Source organism: Oncorhynchus gorbuscha, linkage group LG09 (assembly GCF_021184085.1).
Source record: "Oncorhynchus gorbuscha isolate QuinsamMale2020 ecotype Even-year linkage group LG09, OgorEven_v1.0, whole genome shotgun sequence".
NCBI lineage: Eukaryota > Metazoa > Chordata > Actinopteri > Salmoniformes > Salmonidae > Oncorhynchus > Oncorhynchus gorbuscha.
In genome coordinates, this window is record NC_060181.1 from 28,617,964 (window position 1) to 28,636,664 (window position 18,701).

At 44.7% G+C, this 18,701-nt stretch overlaps 1 protein-coding gene across 1 annotated transcript in view; it reads right to left on the reverse strand.

Annotated features, from left to right (window-relative positions):
- Positions 1–18,701, reverse strand: part of LOC124043357 (retinoic acid receptor alpha-A-like) — a 124,197-nt gene that overhangs the window by 93,618 nt on the left and 11,878 nt on the right. The window contains exon 2 of the mRNA XM_046361891.1: positions 10,555–10,703. Within this exon, the coding sequence (XP_046217847.1) occupies positions 10,555–10,703 (149 nt within the window). The remainder of the gene's footprint in view (positions 1–10,554; positions 10,704–18,701) is intronic.

An 18,701-nucleotide genomic window follows, 5' to 3' on the forward strand; every position in this document is an offset into this window, starting at 1 on the left:
TTTGGAATTGTTAGTTAGATTACTTGTTGGTTATCACTGCATTGTCGGAACTAGAAGCACAAGCATTTCGCTACACTCGCATTAACATCTGCTAACCATGTGTATGTGACAAATAAAATTTGATTTGATTTGATTTGATTACGACCAGGAATATGACTCTCCCGAAGCGGATCCTGTGTTTTGCCTTCCACCCAGGACAATGGATCGGATCCCAGCCGGCAACCCTAAACAACGACGCCGTAAAAGGGGCAAACAAGGCGGTCTTCTGGTCAGGCTCCGGAGACGGGCACATCGCGCACCACTTCCTAGCATACTTCTCGCCAATGTCCAGTCTCTTGACAACAAGGTTGATGAAATCCCAGCAAGGGTAGCGTTCCAGAGAGACATCAGAGACTGTAACGTTCTTTGCTTGACGAAAACATGGCTCACTCGAGAGACGCAAACGGAGTCGGTGCAGCCGACAGAAACAAGCATCTTTCTGGTAAGAAGAGGGGTGGGGGGGTATGCCTTATGATTAACGAGACGTGGTGTGATCATAACAACATTCAGGAACTCAAGTCCTTCTGTTCACCTGACTTAGAATTCCTCACAATCAAATGTCGATCGCATTATCTACCAAGGGAATTATCTTCGATGATAATATATTCCCCCCCAAGCCCCAAGCAGACTCCATGTAAACTGGAAACCAGATATCCTGAGGCTGCATTCATTATAGCTGGGGATTTTAACAAGGCTAATCTGAAAACAAGACTCCCTAAATTCTATCAGCATATCGATTGCGTAACCAGGGCTGGTAAAACCCTGGATCATTGTTATTCTAACTTCCGCGACGTATATAAGGCCCTCCCCCACCCTCCTTTCGGAAAAGCTGACCACGACTCCATTTTGTTGCTTCCAGCCTACAGACAGAGCCTAAAACAAGACATTCCCGCGCTCAGGTCTGTTCAACGCTGGTCGACCAATCTGATTCCACTCTTCAAGACTGCTTCGATTACGTGGATTGGGATATGTTCCGCATTGCGTCCAACAACAACATTGACGAATACGCTGAATCGGTGAGCGAGTTCATTAGAAAGTGCATTGGCGATGTTATACCCACAGCAACGATTAAAACATTCCCAAAGCAGAAACCGTGGATTAACCTCTAGTGACACCCCATCCCGTGAACGGGACCGCTGTCATCATCTGACACTAATTAGCATAACGCAACGGACATAAATTTTACTAGAAAATATTCCTATTCATGAAAATCACAAGTGAAATATATTGAGACACAGCTTAGCCTTTTGTTAATCTCCCTGTCATCTCAGATTGTCAAAATATGCTTTACAGCCAAAGCTAAGACAAGCATTTGTGTACGTTTATCAATAGCCTAGCATAGCATTTTGTCCAGCGAGCAGCAGGTAACTTGGTCACGGAAATCAGAAAAGCAATCAAATTAAATCGTTTACCTTTGATGAGCTTTGGATGTTTTCACTCACGAGACTCCCAGTTAGATAGCAAATGTTCCTTTTTTCCAAAAATATTATTTTTGTAGGCGAAATAGCTCCGCTTGTTCTTCACGTTTGGCTGAGAAATCGCCCGGAAATTGCAGTCACGAAAACGGAGAAAAATATTCCAAATTAGCTCTATAATATCGACAGAAAGATGGCAAATGTTGTTTATAATCAATCCTCAAGGTGTTTTTCAAATATCTATTCGATAATATATCCATCGGGACATTTCGTTTTTCACTAGGACCGATTGGCTACCTCTGTATTTTACGCGAGAATCTCTCTGGGAGCATCAGGTGACCACTTGCGCAGTAGTGGAGAGGGTAGTAAGTTTTAAGTTCCTCGGCATACACATCACGGACAAACTGAATTGGTCCACCCACACAGACAGTGTTGTGAAGAAGGCGCAACAGCGCCTCATCAACCTCAGGAGGCTGAAGAAATTCGGCTTGTCACCAAAACACTCACAAACTTCTACAAATGCACGATCAAGAGCATCCTGTTGGGCTGTATCACCGCCTGGTACAGCAACTTCTCCGCCCACAACCGTAAGGCTCTCCAGAGGGTAGTGAGGTCTGCACAACGCATCACCGGGGGCAAACTACTACCCTCCAGGACACCTACACCACCCGATGTCACAGAAAGGCCATAAAGATTATCAAGGACAACAACCACCCGAGCCACTGCCTGTTCACCCCGCTATCATCCAGAAGGCGAGGTCAGTACAGGTGCATCAAAGCAGGGACCGAGAGACTGAAAAACAGCTTCTATCTCAAGGCCATCAGACTGTTAAACAGCCACCACTAACATTGAGTGGCTGCTGCCAACATACTGACTCAACTCCAGCCACTTTAATAATGGAAATTGATGTAAAAATGTTTCACTAGCCACTTTAAACAATGCTGCTTAATATAATGTTTACATACCCTACATTACTCATCTCATATGTATATACTGTACTCGATACCATCTACTGCATCTTGCCTATATCTTGCCTATATCTTTATGTACATATTCTTTATCCCTTTACACTTGTGTGTATAAGGTAGTAGTTGTGGAGTTAGGTTAGATTACTCATTGGTTATTACTTCCGGTTGGAGCGAGTGGTCGCATCTGCACTTCGCTCCCGCGGGTAGTATAACTTTTTCATTACATTTCATTATATTTCATTATAGCACAACGGTTTGATTTGTCTAATCTTAGCAATTTCTTCTCAGCTAGCTACATAGCCGTCTTTGTATCAAAGATAATTGCGTAATTATCGTATTTCGCCGTCCTAACGTAGTCTTCACTAGCCAGCTAGCTAACGTCCACTGATTAGCTGCACTGGAGAAACTATTACACTCAACTGAACGACTTGATTAGTGTAGTGTTAGCTAGCTACATAGCTGTCTTTGCTGTCTTCGTATCATCGTATCCAAGATAATTGTGTTGTTTAGGTTTAGAGTGTGTAGTGTTAGAGTGATTATCTTAATTTACCGAGGTTAGCTAGCCAGCTATTTGTCGTCCTTAACGTAGGAGACTCTGCTAGCTAGCCAACGCTAGCCAACGTCTTCTGAATAGAACTCAACAACCCGGTCGCATTCACAGGTAGTATCACATTTTCACTTCATTTCATTACAGTACAACGGTTTGATTTGTTTGATCGTAGCTAGCTACATAGCCGTCTTTGTATCAAAGATAATTGTGTAGTCTAGAGCGATTTTCTAGGTTCGCTAGCCAGCTATTGTCGTTCTTTTAACGCAACGTAACGTAAACAACACTGCTAGCTAGCCAGCTAGCCCCGAATAGCAACACTGCAGAAACTATTACACTCAACGGAACGACTTGATTAGTGTAGTGTCAACAACGCACCCACTGCCAGCTGGCCTACTTCAGCAGTACTGTATCATTTTAATCATTTTAGTCAATAAGATTCTTGCTACGTAGCTTAACTTTCTGAACATTCGAGACGTGTAGTCCACTTGTCATTCCAATCTCCTTTGCATTAGCGTAGCCTCTTCTGTAGCCTGTCAACTATGTGTCTGTTTATCCCTGTTCTCTCCTCTCTGCACAGACCATACAAACGCTCCACACCGCGTGGCCGCGGCCACCCTACTCTGGTGGTCCCAGCGCGCACGACCCACGTGGAGTTCCAGGTCTCCGGTAGCCTCTCTGCCAATCTGCGGTCAACAAGGCAGAGTTCATCTCAGCCTATGCCTCCCTCCAGTCCCTCGACTTCTTGGCACTGACGGAAACATGGATCACCACAGACAACACTGCTACTCCTACTGCTCTCTCTTCGTCCGCCCACGTGTTCTCGCACACCCCGAGAGCTTCTGGTCAGCGGGGTGGTGGCACCGGGATCCTCATCTCTCCCAAGTGGTCATTCTCTCTTTCTCCCCTTACCCATCTGTCTATCGCCTCCTTTGAATTCCATGCTGTCACAGTTACTAGCCCTTTCAAGCTTAACATCCTTATCATTTATCGCCCTCCAGGTTCCCTCGGAGAGTTCATCAATGAGCTTGATGCCTTGATAAGCTCCTTTCCTGAGGACGGCTCACCTCTCACAGTTCTGGGCGACTTTAACCTCCCCACGTCTACCTTTGACTCTTTCCTCTCTGCCTCCTTCTTTCCACTCCTCTCCTCTTTTGACCTCACCCTCTCACCTTCCCCCCCTACTCACAAGGCAGGCAATACGCTCGACCTCATCTTTACTAGATGCTGTTCTTCCACTAACCTCATTGCAACACCCCTCCAAGTCTCCGACCACTACCTTGTATCCTTTTCCCTCTCGCTCTCATCCAACACCTCCCACACTGCCCCTACTCGGATGGTATCGCGCCGTCCCAACCTTCGCTCTCTCTCCCCCGCTACTCTCTCCTCTTCCATCCTATCATCTCTTCCCTCCGCTCAAACCTTCTCCCACCTATCTCCTGATTCTGCCTCCTCAACCCTCCTCTCCTCCCTCTCTGCATCCCTTGACTCTCTATGTCCCCTATCCTCCAGGCCGGCTCGGTCCTCCCCTCCCGCTCCGTGGCTCGATGACTCATTGCGAGCTCACAGAACAGGGCTCCGGGCAGCCGAGCGGAAATGGAGGAAAACTCGCCTCCCTGCGGACCTGGCATCCTTTCACTCCCTCCTCTCTACATTTTCCTCCTCTGTCTCTGCTGCTAAAGCCACTTTCTACCACGCTAAATTCCAAGCATCTGCCTCTAACCCTAGGAAGCTCTTTGCCACCTTCTCCTCCCTCCTGAATCCTCCTCCCCCTTCCCCCACTTCGTCAACCATTTTGAAAAGAAGGTCAACGACATCCGATCCTCGTTTGCTAAGTCAAACGACACCGCTGGTTCTGCTCACACTGCCCTACCCTGTGCTCTGACCTCTTTCTCCCCTCTCTCTCTCCAGATGAAATCTCGCGTCTTGTGACGGCCGGCCGCCCAACAACCTGCCCGCTTGACCCTATCCCCTCCTCTCTTCTCCAGACCATTTCCGGAGACCTTCTCCCTTACCTCACCTCGCTCATCAACTCATCCCTGACCGCTGGCTACGTCCCTTCCGTCTTCAAGAGAGCGAGAGTTGCACCCCTTCTGAAAAAACCTACACTCGATCCCTCCGATGTCAACAATTACAGACCAGTATCCCTTCTTTCTTTTCTCTCCAAAACTCTTGAACGTGCCGTCCTTGGCCAGCTCTCCCGCTATCTCTCTCTGAATGACCTTCTAGATCCAAATCAGTCAGGTTTCAAGACTAGTCATTCAACTGAGACTGCTCTCCTCTGTATCACGGAGGCGCTCCGCACTGCTAAAGCTAACTCTCTCTCCTCTGCTCTCATCCTTCTAGATCTATCGGCTGCCTTCGATACTGTGAACCATCAGATCCTCCTCTCCACCCTCTCCGAGTTGGGCATCTCCGGCGCGGCCCACGCTTGGATTGCGTCCTACCTGACAGGTCGCTCCTACCAGGTGGCGTGGCGAGAATCTGTCTCCTCACCACGCGCTCTCACCACTGGTGTCCCCCAGGGCTCTGTTCTTGGCCCTCTCCTATTCTCGCTATACACCAAGTCACTTGGCTCTGTCATAACCTCACATGGTCTCTCTTATCATTGCTATGCAGACGACACACAATTAATCTTCTCCTTTCCCCCTTCTGATGACCAGGTGGCGAATCGCATCTCTGCATGTCTGGCAGACATATCAGTGTGGATGACGGATCACCACCTCAAGCTGAACCTCGGCAAGACGGAGCTGCTCTTCCTCCCAGGGAAGGACTGCCCGTTCCATGATCTCGCCATCACGGTTGACAACTCCATTGTGTCCTCCTCCCAGAGCGCCAAGAACCTTGGCGTGATCCTGGACAACACCCTGTCGTTCTCAACCAACATCAAGGCGGTGGCCCGTTCCTGTAGGTTCATGCTCTACAACATCCTCAGAGTAAGACCCTGCCTCACACAGGAAGCGGCGCAGGTCCTAATCCAGGCACTTGTCATCTCCCGTCTGGATTACTGCAACTCGCTGTTGGCTGGGCTCCCTGCCTGTGCCATTAAACCCCTTCAACTCATCCAGAACGCCGCAGCCCGTCTGGTGTTCAACCTTCCCAAGTTCTCTCACGTCACCCCGCTCCTCCGTTCTCTCCACTGGCTTCCAGTTGAAGCTCGCATCCGCTACAAGACCATGGTGCTTGCCTACGGAGCTGTGAGGGGAACGGCACCTCAGTACCTCCAGGCTCTGATCAGGCCCTACACCCAAACAAGGGCACTGCGTTCATCCACCTCTGGCCTGCTCGCCTCCCTACCACTGAGGAAGTACAGCTCCCGCTCAGCCCAGTCAAAACTGTTCGCTGCCCTGGCCCCCAATGGTGGAACAAACTCCCTCACGACGCCAGGACAGCGGAGTCAATCACCACCTTCCGGAGACACCTGAAACCCCACCTCTTTAAGGAATACCTAGGATAGGATAAGTAATCCCTCTCACCCCCCTTAAGATTTAGATGCACTATTGTAAAGTGACTGTTCCACTGGATGTCATAAGGTGAATGCACCAATTTGTAAGTCGCTCTGGATAAGAGCGTCTGCTAAATGACTTAAATGTAAATGTAATATAAATGTACTGCATTGTCAGAACTAGAAGCACAAGCATTTCGCTACACTCGCATTAACATCTGCTAACCATGTGTATGTGACAAATAAAATTGGATTTGATTTATTGCAATACGGATTAAAGAAAATTTTGCTCAGCTTCATATCGCCCAGCTCTAACACACACAGACACACACCAGCTTGGGGGCTCTGTTCTGGTGACTACATAAATTATACGTTTGATCTGGGGACATGATATGAGTAGATATTGAGCCTTGTCTGGTTTACTGACTCTCTGTGTCTCTCTCTATGTGTCTCTCTGTCTCTGAGCTAATGGGGAGATAAGAACCCCCCCCACACACACACACGGACGCAAGCATGGACACATACACACACACACACCACTCAGGGGATATTGTGTGGTCCACCTGGGAGACAGACATGACAGACACTCTTTCTTCATTATCCTCCATCTTGTTATCTTAATGGGAGGAGAGATAGGATGTCACACACATACACAAACACATAAACACTAACACCAACAGGGTGTCACACACACTGAGTCCAGGAACCCGGAGGCATCTTAAGGGCTGTCTCATTTACAGATTAAAAAATGAAAGTGCCGAACATCAATTATTTACCTAATCCACCCAACCCCTTCACTTTACCTCTCTCTCTCAGCCTTGTTCTCTTTCTACCCACCTCCCTCTTCCACACTCCTGCCCTCCCCTGTGACCAAGGTGCTTTGTGTTGCCTGAGTATTCACTACAACCAGAGGTAGAGGTAAAGAAGAGGAGAGGTAAAGAAGAAGAGAGGTAGAGAGGAAGAGAGGTAGAGAGGAATAGAGGTAGAGAGGAATAGAGGTAGAGAGGTAAATGAGAAGAGAGGTAGAGAGGAATAGAGGTGCAGAGGTAAAGAAGAGAGGTAGAGGTAAAGAAGAAGAGAGGTACCTGGCCGTGCTGCTGCTACAGTTTCAACTGTTCTGCCTGCGGCTATGGAATCATGACCTGTTCACCGGACGTGCTACCTGTCCAAGACCTATTATTTGACCATGCTGGTCATTTACGAACATTTGAACATCTTGGCCATGTTCTGTTATAATCTCCACCCGGCACAGCCAGAAGAAGACTGGCCACCCCTCATAGACTGGTTCCTCTCTAGGTTTCTTCCTAGGGAGTTTTGCCTAGCCAACGTGCTTCAACACCTGCATTGCTTGCTGTTTGGGGTTTTAGGCTGGGTTTCTGTACAGCACTTTGAGATATCAGCTGATGTACAAAAGGCCATATAAAAACATTTGATTTGATTACATTTGAAAATACATTTGATTTTTAATTTGATTTGAGGTAGAGAGGAAGAGAGGTCGAGAAGAAGAGAGGTAGAGAGAAATAAAGGTAGAGAGTTAGAGAGGAAGAAAGTAATAGAGGTAGAGAGGTAACGAAGAAGAGAGGTAGAGAGGATGACAGGTAGAGAGGAATAGAGGTAGAGAGGTAAAGAAGAAGAGAGGTAGAGAGGAATAGACATAGAGAGGAATAGAGACAGAGAGGTAAGAAAGGTAAGAAAGAAGAAAGGTATAGAAGAATAGAGACAGAGGTAAAGAATAGAGACAGAGGAATAGAGACAGAGGTAAAGAAGAAGAGAGGTAGTGAGGAAGAGGGGTAGAGAGGAATAAAGGTAGAGAGGTAAAGAAGAAGAGAGGTAGAGATAAATAGAGGTAGAGAGGTAGAGAGGAAGAAAGTAATAGAGGTAGAGAGGTAACGAAGAAGAGAGGTAGAGAGGATGACAGGTAGAGAGGAATAGAGGTAGAGAGGTAAAGAAGAAGAGAGGTAGAGAGGAATAGACATAGAGAGGAATAGAGACAGAGAGGTAAAGAAGAAGAGAGGAATAGTGGAACAGAGGTAGAAAGGCAAAGAAGAAGAGAAGTAACGAATAAGAGAGGTAAAGAATAAGAGAGGTAGAGGGGAATAGAGGTATAGCGGTAGAGCGATAAAGAAGAAGAAAGGTAGAGAGGAATAGAGGTAAAGAAGAGGGGTAGAGAGGTAAAGAAGAAGATCCTTGGACCAGGGTTGTACAAGGGTTGGGTGCCATTGAAAAGGCAGAGTAAATAAGAGCGCAAGAAAGCAGTTCCATATGGCAGAGACTGGCTTTGTTGCCCTGGTGATCATGAAACCTCAGCAGATAACACAGAGAGAGTGAGAAGAGAAGAGAGAGAGAGAGAGAGAGAGAGAGAGAGAGAGAGAGAGAGAGAGAGAGAGAGAGAGAGAGAGAGAGAGAGAGAGAGAGAGAGAGAGAGAGAGAGAGAGAGAGAGAGAGAGAGAGAGAAGAGAGAGAAGAGAGAAGAAGAGAAGACAACAGAAGAGAAAAGAAGAGAAGAGAAGAGAAGAGAGACTAGAGAGTGACCGTGGCCAATGGGCCTCTGGGAAACAGTGAACAAGTCGGATAAGCAGGGCCAATATCTCCTCCCTCCTTCCTCCTTCTATTCTCTCTCTTTCACCTTACCACCCCGGAAACGGCACCTGTGAAGTGCACAGATGGGTTGAGAGAGAAAGAGAGAGGGTAAAATAAAGAGGGAGAAAGAACGAAAAAAGTCAATGAGTCGGGGCCTTTCAAACGAGAGGCGACTCAGCCAGCATGACCTAAATAGATTGAGACACAGAGGAGGAGAGAAAAGAGAAAAGAGAGAGAGGTAGAATCGAAAGAGAGGATGGAGGAGAGCTTCCTTGTTGGGTTTCAGATCCCCCCCACCTTCCACAGATGACCAATTGTGTCCCCAATTCTTCAGGTTTCCTTTCCATTTCTATTTCTCTCTCTCTCTCTTTCTCCCTCTCTTTCTACCTCTCCCTCTCTCAGCGCTGGCCTGGGGGCACCAAGCAGACATCTTCAGTCTCCACTCTTATCCTCTCTCTCAGCAGATGGTAACACTCTGCTCCACTAAGCTTCTGACGTACATACAGGATCGGCTGACCGTCCCTATTCAAGACAAGCAGCAGGTTTCTTAATCAGGCTGGACAGTGAAGCCTTGTACTGTTTTGTCTTGTCAATAAGGGCTGAATTCTAACTGGAGATCTGTGTTCATAGCTTGTTTGAGTGCCTCAATCATTGACAGCGATACATGATTTATATGAATGTCAGCGTTAAACCAAAAAACTTCAAGCAGATATGTTTATATATATATATATTTATTTTAAGCGAAGTTGGAAAGCAATAAGAAAGTGAATCAGTCACACACACACACACACGCACACACACACACACACACACACACACACACACACACACACACACACACACACACACACACACACACACACACACACACACACACACACACACACACACACACACACACACACACACACACACACACACACACAGGAACCCATTTTCCGTCTGTCTACCCCAGCTGGCAGTCATCATAGCTCCCATTCTAATAATAATCATTACACTCAGAATCAGAGAACATCACCCAGATGAGCCTGTGCCCATACATGCATGCATATGGAGTGTGTGTGTGGGTGTGTGTGTGTCTGTGTGCATGTGTGCGTGTGCATGTGTCCATGCATGCGTAAGTATGCTGCGTGTGTGCATATGGTATGTGTGTATTAGAGGTCGACCGATTAATCGGAATGGCCGATTAATTAGGGCCGGTTTCAAGTTTTCATAACAATCGGAAATCGGTATTTTTGGGCGCCGATTTTGCCAATTTTTTTTTATACCTTTATTTAACTAGGCAAGTCAGTTAAGAACACATTCTTATTTTCAATGACGGCCCAGGAACGGTGGGTTAACTGCCTTGTTCAGGGACAGAACGACAGATTTGTACCTTGTCAGCTCGGGGATTTGAACTTGCAACCTTTCGGTTACTAGTCCAACGCTCTAACCACTAGGCTTCCCTGCCACCCCACTGGTGGCTGACTAAATACTTTTTTGCCCCACTGCATATTTCAATGGTTTTTGTGTGTATGTTGCTGGTTGGGGTGTATATGTCGGTACGGAACGTTGACTTACCTTGCAGCCCTCGCAGGCGCTGACACCATAGTGGTACCCCGAGGACTTGTCCTGGCACACGAAGCAGGGCTTGTAGACGCGGGGCGGGGCCAGGGGGGACGGGGGACTTGGGACCAGCTCCTCAGAACTGGTGCTCTGGGTCTCGATGGCTGCAGAGACACAACAGAAGAAGATGATTATTTCTTTATTAGTCCCAGATGGAAAAAATGTTTTGTGGAAAGAATAAGAGGGTTCATGTTTTAGTATGGAACCGGATGGTAATGGTAGAGCATTCAAAACCCATTTCCTGAGTGAGTGAACTAAAGGTACTGAATGAACTGAAATACGGGCACACAGTAGCAAATCGTTGGCATGCAATTACTGTGTCCACATACTCATCCTACAGTGGTTCTGAGTGGCCACTTTATTTCTATTTTGATGTTACTGGAATGGAAACACAAAGATTGTGATATTTAATGAGTTCATATAGAACCTCCAGAACCCTGGAATGAGTTCTCAGAACAACCCTAGTGGTCTGACTGATACAACGGTCATTCAGAGTGAACAAAAGCAAACTTTTGAGCCAGTGAGTTTCTTTGTAATTGGTTTTGAAAAGTCCACCTGTGGCTTGACTGAGGTTAAACATAAAGGTTGAAAAAATAAATGCTATTAAAGTGGAAATAGCCCATGATTACTTCATGTTATAGCCTTTCAACGTTTAATAAATTCCCTGGTTTTCCAGAAATCCTGGGTGGAATCCTCCAACTGGGATTTTGATTGAAAGTTGACAGAATTTTGCTACCCTACTCAGGAATATATGTAGCTTTCTCAAGGGCCTGACCGTCTATAGATCAATCTGCATGGAGAGTTGAGCAGATCAGAGCAGTGTTGGTTGGTTTGTTGGTTGACTGATTAGATGCTATTCTTCCATACTTCATCAGCTTAAACTCAATAATACATCTAATATATTAGCGAGCAACCCCTCAATCTGTTTCTGGCCCTTGGCCCCACATGGAATTCAACTTATTATGTTCAAAAGGTGTTCTGGGTCAATTTGACACTAACAGTAGATGGGTCAAAAATGGGTCACATTGACCCATTGTGTGCGTGTGTTTCTGTGTGCTTGTCCATGTTTGTTTACCTGTTATATTGCCAATATCTTTGGGATATATAAAGGACAGTGTGAGTGCAGAACTGTCATGACGGTGAATATTAGTGCTACTGCATGATGCATAGTGACCTCTGCTTCCCCTCTGGTGAATCAATCAGACTTGTTATTTGTCAATCAAATCCCAAAGCAAACAGAAACTAGTGCAACTGGCTAGTCAGTTGGAGTGAGTCACTTTGCTATCATCTGTATATAGTGTGTTGCTGATAGTAATCAATATCGTACTACGCACACATCTCTGATTAATGTTGTTGTGCTTGTTGGTCCAAATATTCATTCAATCAGTTGAGTCAAAATAAATTAAAAGAAGCAGTTCACTTGCATTAATGTTTTCTCTCTGAAGTGCAAACACCCTCGTCCTAGAACCTGGTATAATTTATGAGGACAGAAAGATGTTTGTTTTTATTGAAGTCAGGTCAGCTAACTGTGTGTGTGTGTGTGTGTGTGTGTGTGTGTGTGTGTGTGTGTGTGTGTGTGTGTGTGTGTGTGTGTGTGTGTGTGTGTGTGTGTGTGTGTGTGTGTGTGTGTGTGTGTGTGTGTGTGTGTGTGTGTGTGTGTGTGTGTGTGTGTGTGTGTGTGTGTGTGTGCGTGCGTGCGTGCGTGCTTAAATGTATTTGGCTAAGGTGTATGTAAACTTCCGACTTCCACTTTATAACCATGGTAGCAATTGAAAGGGAACAGTTTGGAGATTATGGAGAAATGATTAGACCAAAGGTGAGGACACAACAATAGCAGAAGCAAAATATGGGGTATGTGCAACATAATACAAAGTAATGACAAGGGTTTGAGTGAGAAGACTAACTGGTGTCTCCAAGTGGCCACACCTCTACAAAGTGTTCACAACTCCTAAGTAATTTCTATGCACTTCAACTATAAGGTGGGTTTTTTTGTCTTCAACTATAAGCTTCTTTCTTTGAGCTTTCCTAGCTGTGCCATTGAGGAACTAGAGGAAGCACACATGTAGTTTTGTTTGGAACACAACTCTGCATCCTCACCATAACACAATTACGCAATCTAGAAATGGTTCAATAGAAATTGCAATCTGAGTCAGGTGGTCATCATTTCAAGGCTTGTTCTATTGCCAACATGACTTGCAGAGTTTTAAATACGATATTAGTGTTAGACTTTCACAATACAATTCAGGGAAACGGATCACAATTTGGTGTGTACATTTGGACTCCCAGGTGTTTTTCTTGCTTATATGACATCAACAAGGTATTTATTATAATACTCAACGTCTCATCTTTCAAAATACAATCTTCTTAAATTTACAGCATTTCCTTCCCTCAGACAACAAAACATTTGCAAAAGTTGCTGGGTACGAGTGTAAAGGGCTACATAAGTAATCCTTCTCACCCCCCCTCCCTCCCCCCCTTAAAATATTTAGATGCACTATTGTAAAGTGGTTGTTCCACTGGATGTCATAAGGTGAATGCACCAATTTGTAAGTCGCTCTGGATAAGAGCGTCTGCTAAATGACTTAAATGTAAATAAGAAACTTGTGTATTTTATTGCAGAAATGTCTTCAGGGTTTTAGTTTTTCTCCTTTCAATTTTTCTTTTACATTTTTTTATTTCACCTTTATTTACCCAGGTAGGCCAGTTGAGAACCAAGTTCTCATTTACAACTGCGACCTGGCCAAGATAGAGCAAAGCAGTGCGACAAAAACAACCCTAATGGTTGGAAGTAATACAGAAATGTACCACTTTATTTTTGTTGGTCAGCATCTCAATTTGGTGTGGGGTGGGGTTATATCAATTCATTAAATTGTATTTGTAAAGTGTCAAACACTTGCTATAAGACAGTAGATTGCTGAGACATGTTTATGCAGGTTTTACATGGTCTAATATCTAATATCTGCCAGGGGGGAGATGATAGTTTTGTTTTGGATAGCCTGTCTTTTCCTCTCATTCCCTGAAATACAATCTGTTCACTCAAATATTTCACTGTCAATTTATTTTATCAACCCACTAATTAAATATATGGCCATAAATGACATCAAGGACTTGCTTTCTCCTTGGTAATATTCTGGTGACAAACTTGGAAGACACACTTGCAACACAGTCAAGTCTTTAGTTCCACATTACAGGCTAAAGTGACAAATGACAGTAAAAACAGATTATTTTGGAGAAATTACAGTACCATGGGTTAGTTATATCAATCTTTGGTAGTAGTTTTAATGGTTTATTTGGCTTTACCACAAATTGGCATTGCATTTATTTGCAGTGCTGCCATTTACTTTCCACTCAAGTATTGCTCCAGCAAAAAGGCTATCACGGTACCGTTGGCTTTGGGTAATGTGGGAGATGGTGGGTAAAGTTATAAGCTAGCTAGTTGTGCTAGCTAGCTAGTGTAGCCTATCATGTGATGCACAGCATGGCAGATCGCTAGCTACATACATTTGGTTATCAAAAGTAACTAGTGGAGTTGTGAAACAGTTGTTTATACTTTGGCTAAAATCTAGCTTTTAGACTTCTTTATTTAGCTATACAAACAAGCTAAAACTGCACACCTCTGAGAACAAGCCATCTCAACCAACTGACTGCTAATTATGCTAGCTAGCTAAATCAAGGGCGAGGGAGGGTGTGAGAGACAGCCGCATGAGCTCAGCCAACCACACAAAGAGACGAGCGTGCAATTACTGAACTGGGAACAATTTCACGCTGTGAGAAATGTTACATGACATCACAATCACAACACATTCAGAACAATTGGGAATTATTTCACTCTGGGAAGATTTTTACATGACACTCGGCGCTGCCTATTTGAAACTCATGGTTGGATCTGGGAGTGTGGCTACCTGCAGACAGATAGAGCACATAAAGGCAGATGCATTTGACCACCTTCGGTGTTGTGTGTGTGTGTGTATGTGTGTTTGATTGTGTGTACGCGTGTCTATGTGAGTGTGTCTCTGTGTGTGTGCGTGTACAGCACTATATATCGGGCGCTGGGGAGCTTTTTCTCAATTTTCTGGGTGATTAAGCTTTGGCTCTGCAGCGAACTAACTTCACCACATGTTAACATACCTACACACCAGCACCATTACGGAGACTAAAGACCAGCGACAGACAAGACGAACCAAGGGTTGGGAGCAGTGTGTGCATGTGTGTGTATCAGTGTGCATGTGAGAATACTGTGTGTGTGTGTGTGTGTGTGTGTGTGTGTGTGTGTGTGTGTGTGTGTGTGTGTGTGTGTGTGTGTGTGTGTGTGTGTGTGTGTGTGTGTGTGTGTGTGTGTGTGTGTGTGTGTGTGTGTGTGTGTGTGTGTGTGTGTGTGTGTGTGTGTGTGAAAAATGTCTCATAGCTTATCCTGCTGAACTCCTAGCCCCCTACTGAACCAGCCAGCATGGTCAAACAGGAAAACACACCCGGCCTGGAGGACGAGGGAGGGAGGTCAACCTCTGAATGGGGGAAAGAATAAGTGAAAAGACAGAGGCTGAGTTTGGAAAGAGCACTGTTATGGCTATGGCTTGCTGTGCGTGGTGAAGTAGTAGTAGAAGAAAAATAAGAATAAGGGTCCTATAGGTCAATAAAAAATCATATGTGGGCCAATCAACCATGTCTATCCTCACTATGTCCACCTGTCCCTACCTGCTGTCCACCACATTGTCCCCATGCTAACAGTCAGATAGACCGATGACCAGTGATATGAAAACAATCAGGACTCTTCACCCACATGGTCTACAGACCTCACAGATGGCTAGGAGGGAGGTACCTAAGGCAAGATCTGTCCCCGAACACACACACGCACGCACACACACACACGTGCACACACCATTTAGCACAATTATGGCACAACGACATGGAATCAGGACATGAACGGTTTCTACACTGTACTCATGAGACCACAGTTACGTCAAAATGATTGTTATACTGCAGCGATCCATTTACAATGGCCCTACTTTTAACAAACAGTGAGAGCAAATGAACAGGAAGAACGAGACAGGGAAAATAAAAAAGAGATAGGGAAAATACAGTGTGCATAAGAGAGAAATATGGAGATGGGTAGAGAGTGAAAGACAGATGCATTTCCTGAGTTCCTGGGGTTAGCCTGTTGTGTGTTTGGGCTATACTAAGAGGAAGCCGTGATGATGTACCCATGAAGAGGTGGAGAGGTGGAGAGACAGGCACTGGGCAGTATGGGAAGAATTAGGGGATATACTACACCTAAACGCTGGCCTGAATTTATACAGTTGAGGGCACTGCTAACTACATTTTTCTAAAACCCAAGCTATCGCTAGTAGACACTAGAATGCCGTGTTGCACGAGGAAACTGTCCTACCAATACCACAGTACGGCCTAACTTACTATAGCCACACATGGCCATCCAGTTCCCTCCACAACCCCACCTCTCCCCTGGCCGTTTATTCAAGCTGGAAGTGTTTTTCTCCCCCTCTTCCTCTGGGTTTTCTGCAGGAGCACGTAGCTCACACAAACAGCTCACATACACCAGGCGGGTGGAGAAAGAGAGTCAATAGGAAACGGTCGAAGTTCACCCAAAGTACACCAAATTAGAAGCAGCTTTGCGGTGGGAGGGAGACAGAGCAGCACTGGCTGTAGGGCTGTAGGCTGTAGTACACATTTAATTCAGAAGGTTATCAATAATCCCTTCTTTAACCTCTCTGGGATATGTGGGACGATAGCGTCCCACCTAGCCAACAGCCAGTGAGAGTGCAGGGTGCCAAATTCAAAACAACAAAAATCTCATAATTAAAATTCCTCAAGCATACAAATATTTTACACCATTTTAAAGATACAGTTCTCATCAATCCAGCCACAGTGTCTGATTTCAAAAAGGCTTTACAGTGAAAGCACCACAAACGATTATGTTAGGTCACCATTAAGTCACAGAAAAACACAGCCATTTTTCCAGCCAAAGAGAGGAGTCACAAAAAAGCACAAATAGAGATTAAATTAATCACTAACCTTTGATGCTCTTCATCAGATGACACTGATGACACTGACTTCATGTTACACAATACATGTATGTTTTGTTCGCTAAAGTGCATATTTAATATTAAAAAAATTGAATTTTACATTGGCGCGTTACCTTTAGTAGTTCTAAAGCATGCAGTGATTGTGCAGAGAGCCACATCAATTTACAGAAATACCCATAATAAATGTTGATGAAAAGACAAGTGGTATGTATACATGGATATACTTCTCCTTAATGCAACCGCTGTCAGATTTTTTTTAAATGTTACGGAAAAAGCAAACCATGCAATAATCTGAGTACAGCATTCAAACAACAAAGCAGCCAAAAAGATATTCGCCATATTGTGTAGTCAACATTAGACAGAAATAGCATTATAAATATTCACTTACCTTTGTTGATCTTCATCAGAATGCACTCCCAGGAATCCCAGTTCCAAAATAAATGTTTTATTTGTTCGATAAAGTTCATCATTTATGTCCAAATAGCTTCTTTTGTTAGGGCGTTTGGTAAACAAATCCAAACGCGCGTTCAGGTCCAGCCGAACATCAGACGAAAAGTTCTATTACAGGTCGTAGAAACTTGTCAAACTAAGTATTTAATCAATCTTTAGGATGTTTTTATCATAAATCTTCAATAATGTTCCAACCGGAGAATTACATTGTCTGTAGAAAAGCAATGAAACGAGAGCTAACTCTCTCGTGACCGCACGTCACCTGCCATATGAGTTATGTTATACTCACAGACATCATTCAAACAGTTTTAGAAACTTCAGAGTGTTTTCTATCCAATACTACTAATAATATGCATATATTAGCATCTGGGACAGAGTAGCAGGCAGTTTACTCTGGGCACCTTATTCATTCAAGCTACTCAATACTGCCCCCTGTCACCAAGAAGTTAAACACTGACTGGAAGAGAAGATAGAAACTATAAAAAATATGTATGCCTTGTCTAGAAAAAGATGAGGAAAAAGTACTTTTTGATTAGGAGAGAGAACGGTGGAAACAGACGGCAGACTGACACTGGTCATGGGGTGCTGACAGGTGGGGGATGCTGAAAATTCACAGGGAAACGGTCTGTCTAGTCAGATTTCAGGACGGCACACATCAAGGGCAAAAGTGTCTCCCAGTAGAGGGAACCAATCAAACTGCATCTAAAAGAGCCACTGAAACTGAATGGTGCTGACAGACATGGCAGATTTGCATTTAGCTCCTAAGCAACTTTGTAGTATTTTATGTGCTATTACATACAGCCGGAAATAACTTTTGGATATCAGAGCGGTGGTAACTCACCGGCAATACGACCAGGAATATGACTTTCCTGAATTTGATCCTTTTGTCACACTCTCCAAGGCAATTTAACTTATCCCAGAGGCTGCTGACAATAAAGTAGACGAGCTCAGGGTGAGGATCTCCTTTGAGAGACTTCAGGTACTGTAACATACTCTGTTTCACAGAATCACTGTTCCATTCCATACACTGTCCCATTCTATACAACCAGCTGGGTTCTCAGTACATCGCGCAGACAGGAATAAAGAACTCTCCGGGGAGAAGAAAGGCAGTGGTGTATGTTTCATGATTAACTACTCATGGGGTGATTGTGATAACATACAGAACTCAAGTCCTTTTGTTCACCTGACCTAGAATACCTCATCATCAAATGCCAACCCTATTACCTCCAAAGAGAATTCTCTTCGGTTAGTCACTGTCATGTATATTCCCCCTCAAGCCGATACCATGACCGCCCTCAAATAATGACTTTGGACCTCATGCAAACTGGAAACCACATATCCTGAGGCCGCATTTATTGTAGCTGGGAATTTTAACAAAGCAAATTTGAAGAAAACGCTACAGAAGTTCTGTCAACACATTGACTGTAGTACTCGCTCTGGTAAAACTCTCAACCACTGCAACTCCTAAGCCCTTCTGTCTGAAAAATCAGATCACGACTCCATTTTGCTCCTCCCTTCCTATAGGTAGGAACTCAAACAGGAAGTACCCATGCTAAGGTCTATTCATCGCTGGTCTGACCAATCGGAATCCATGCTTCAAGATTGTTTTCATCA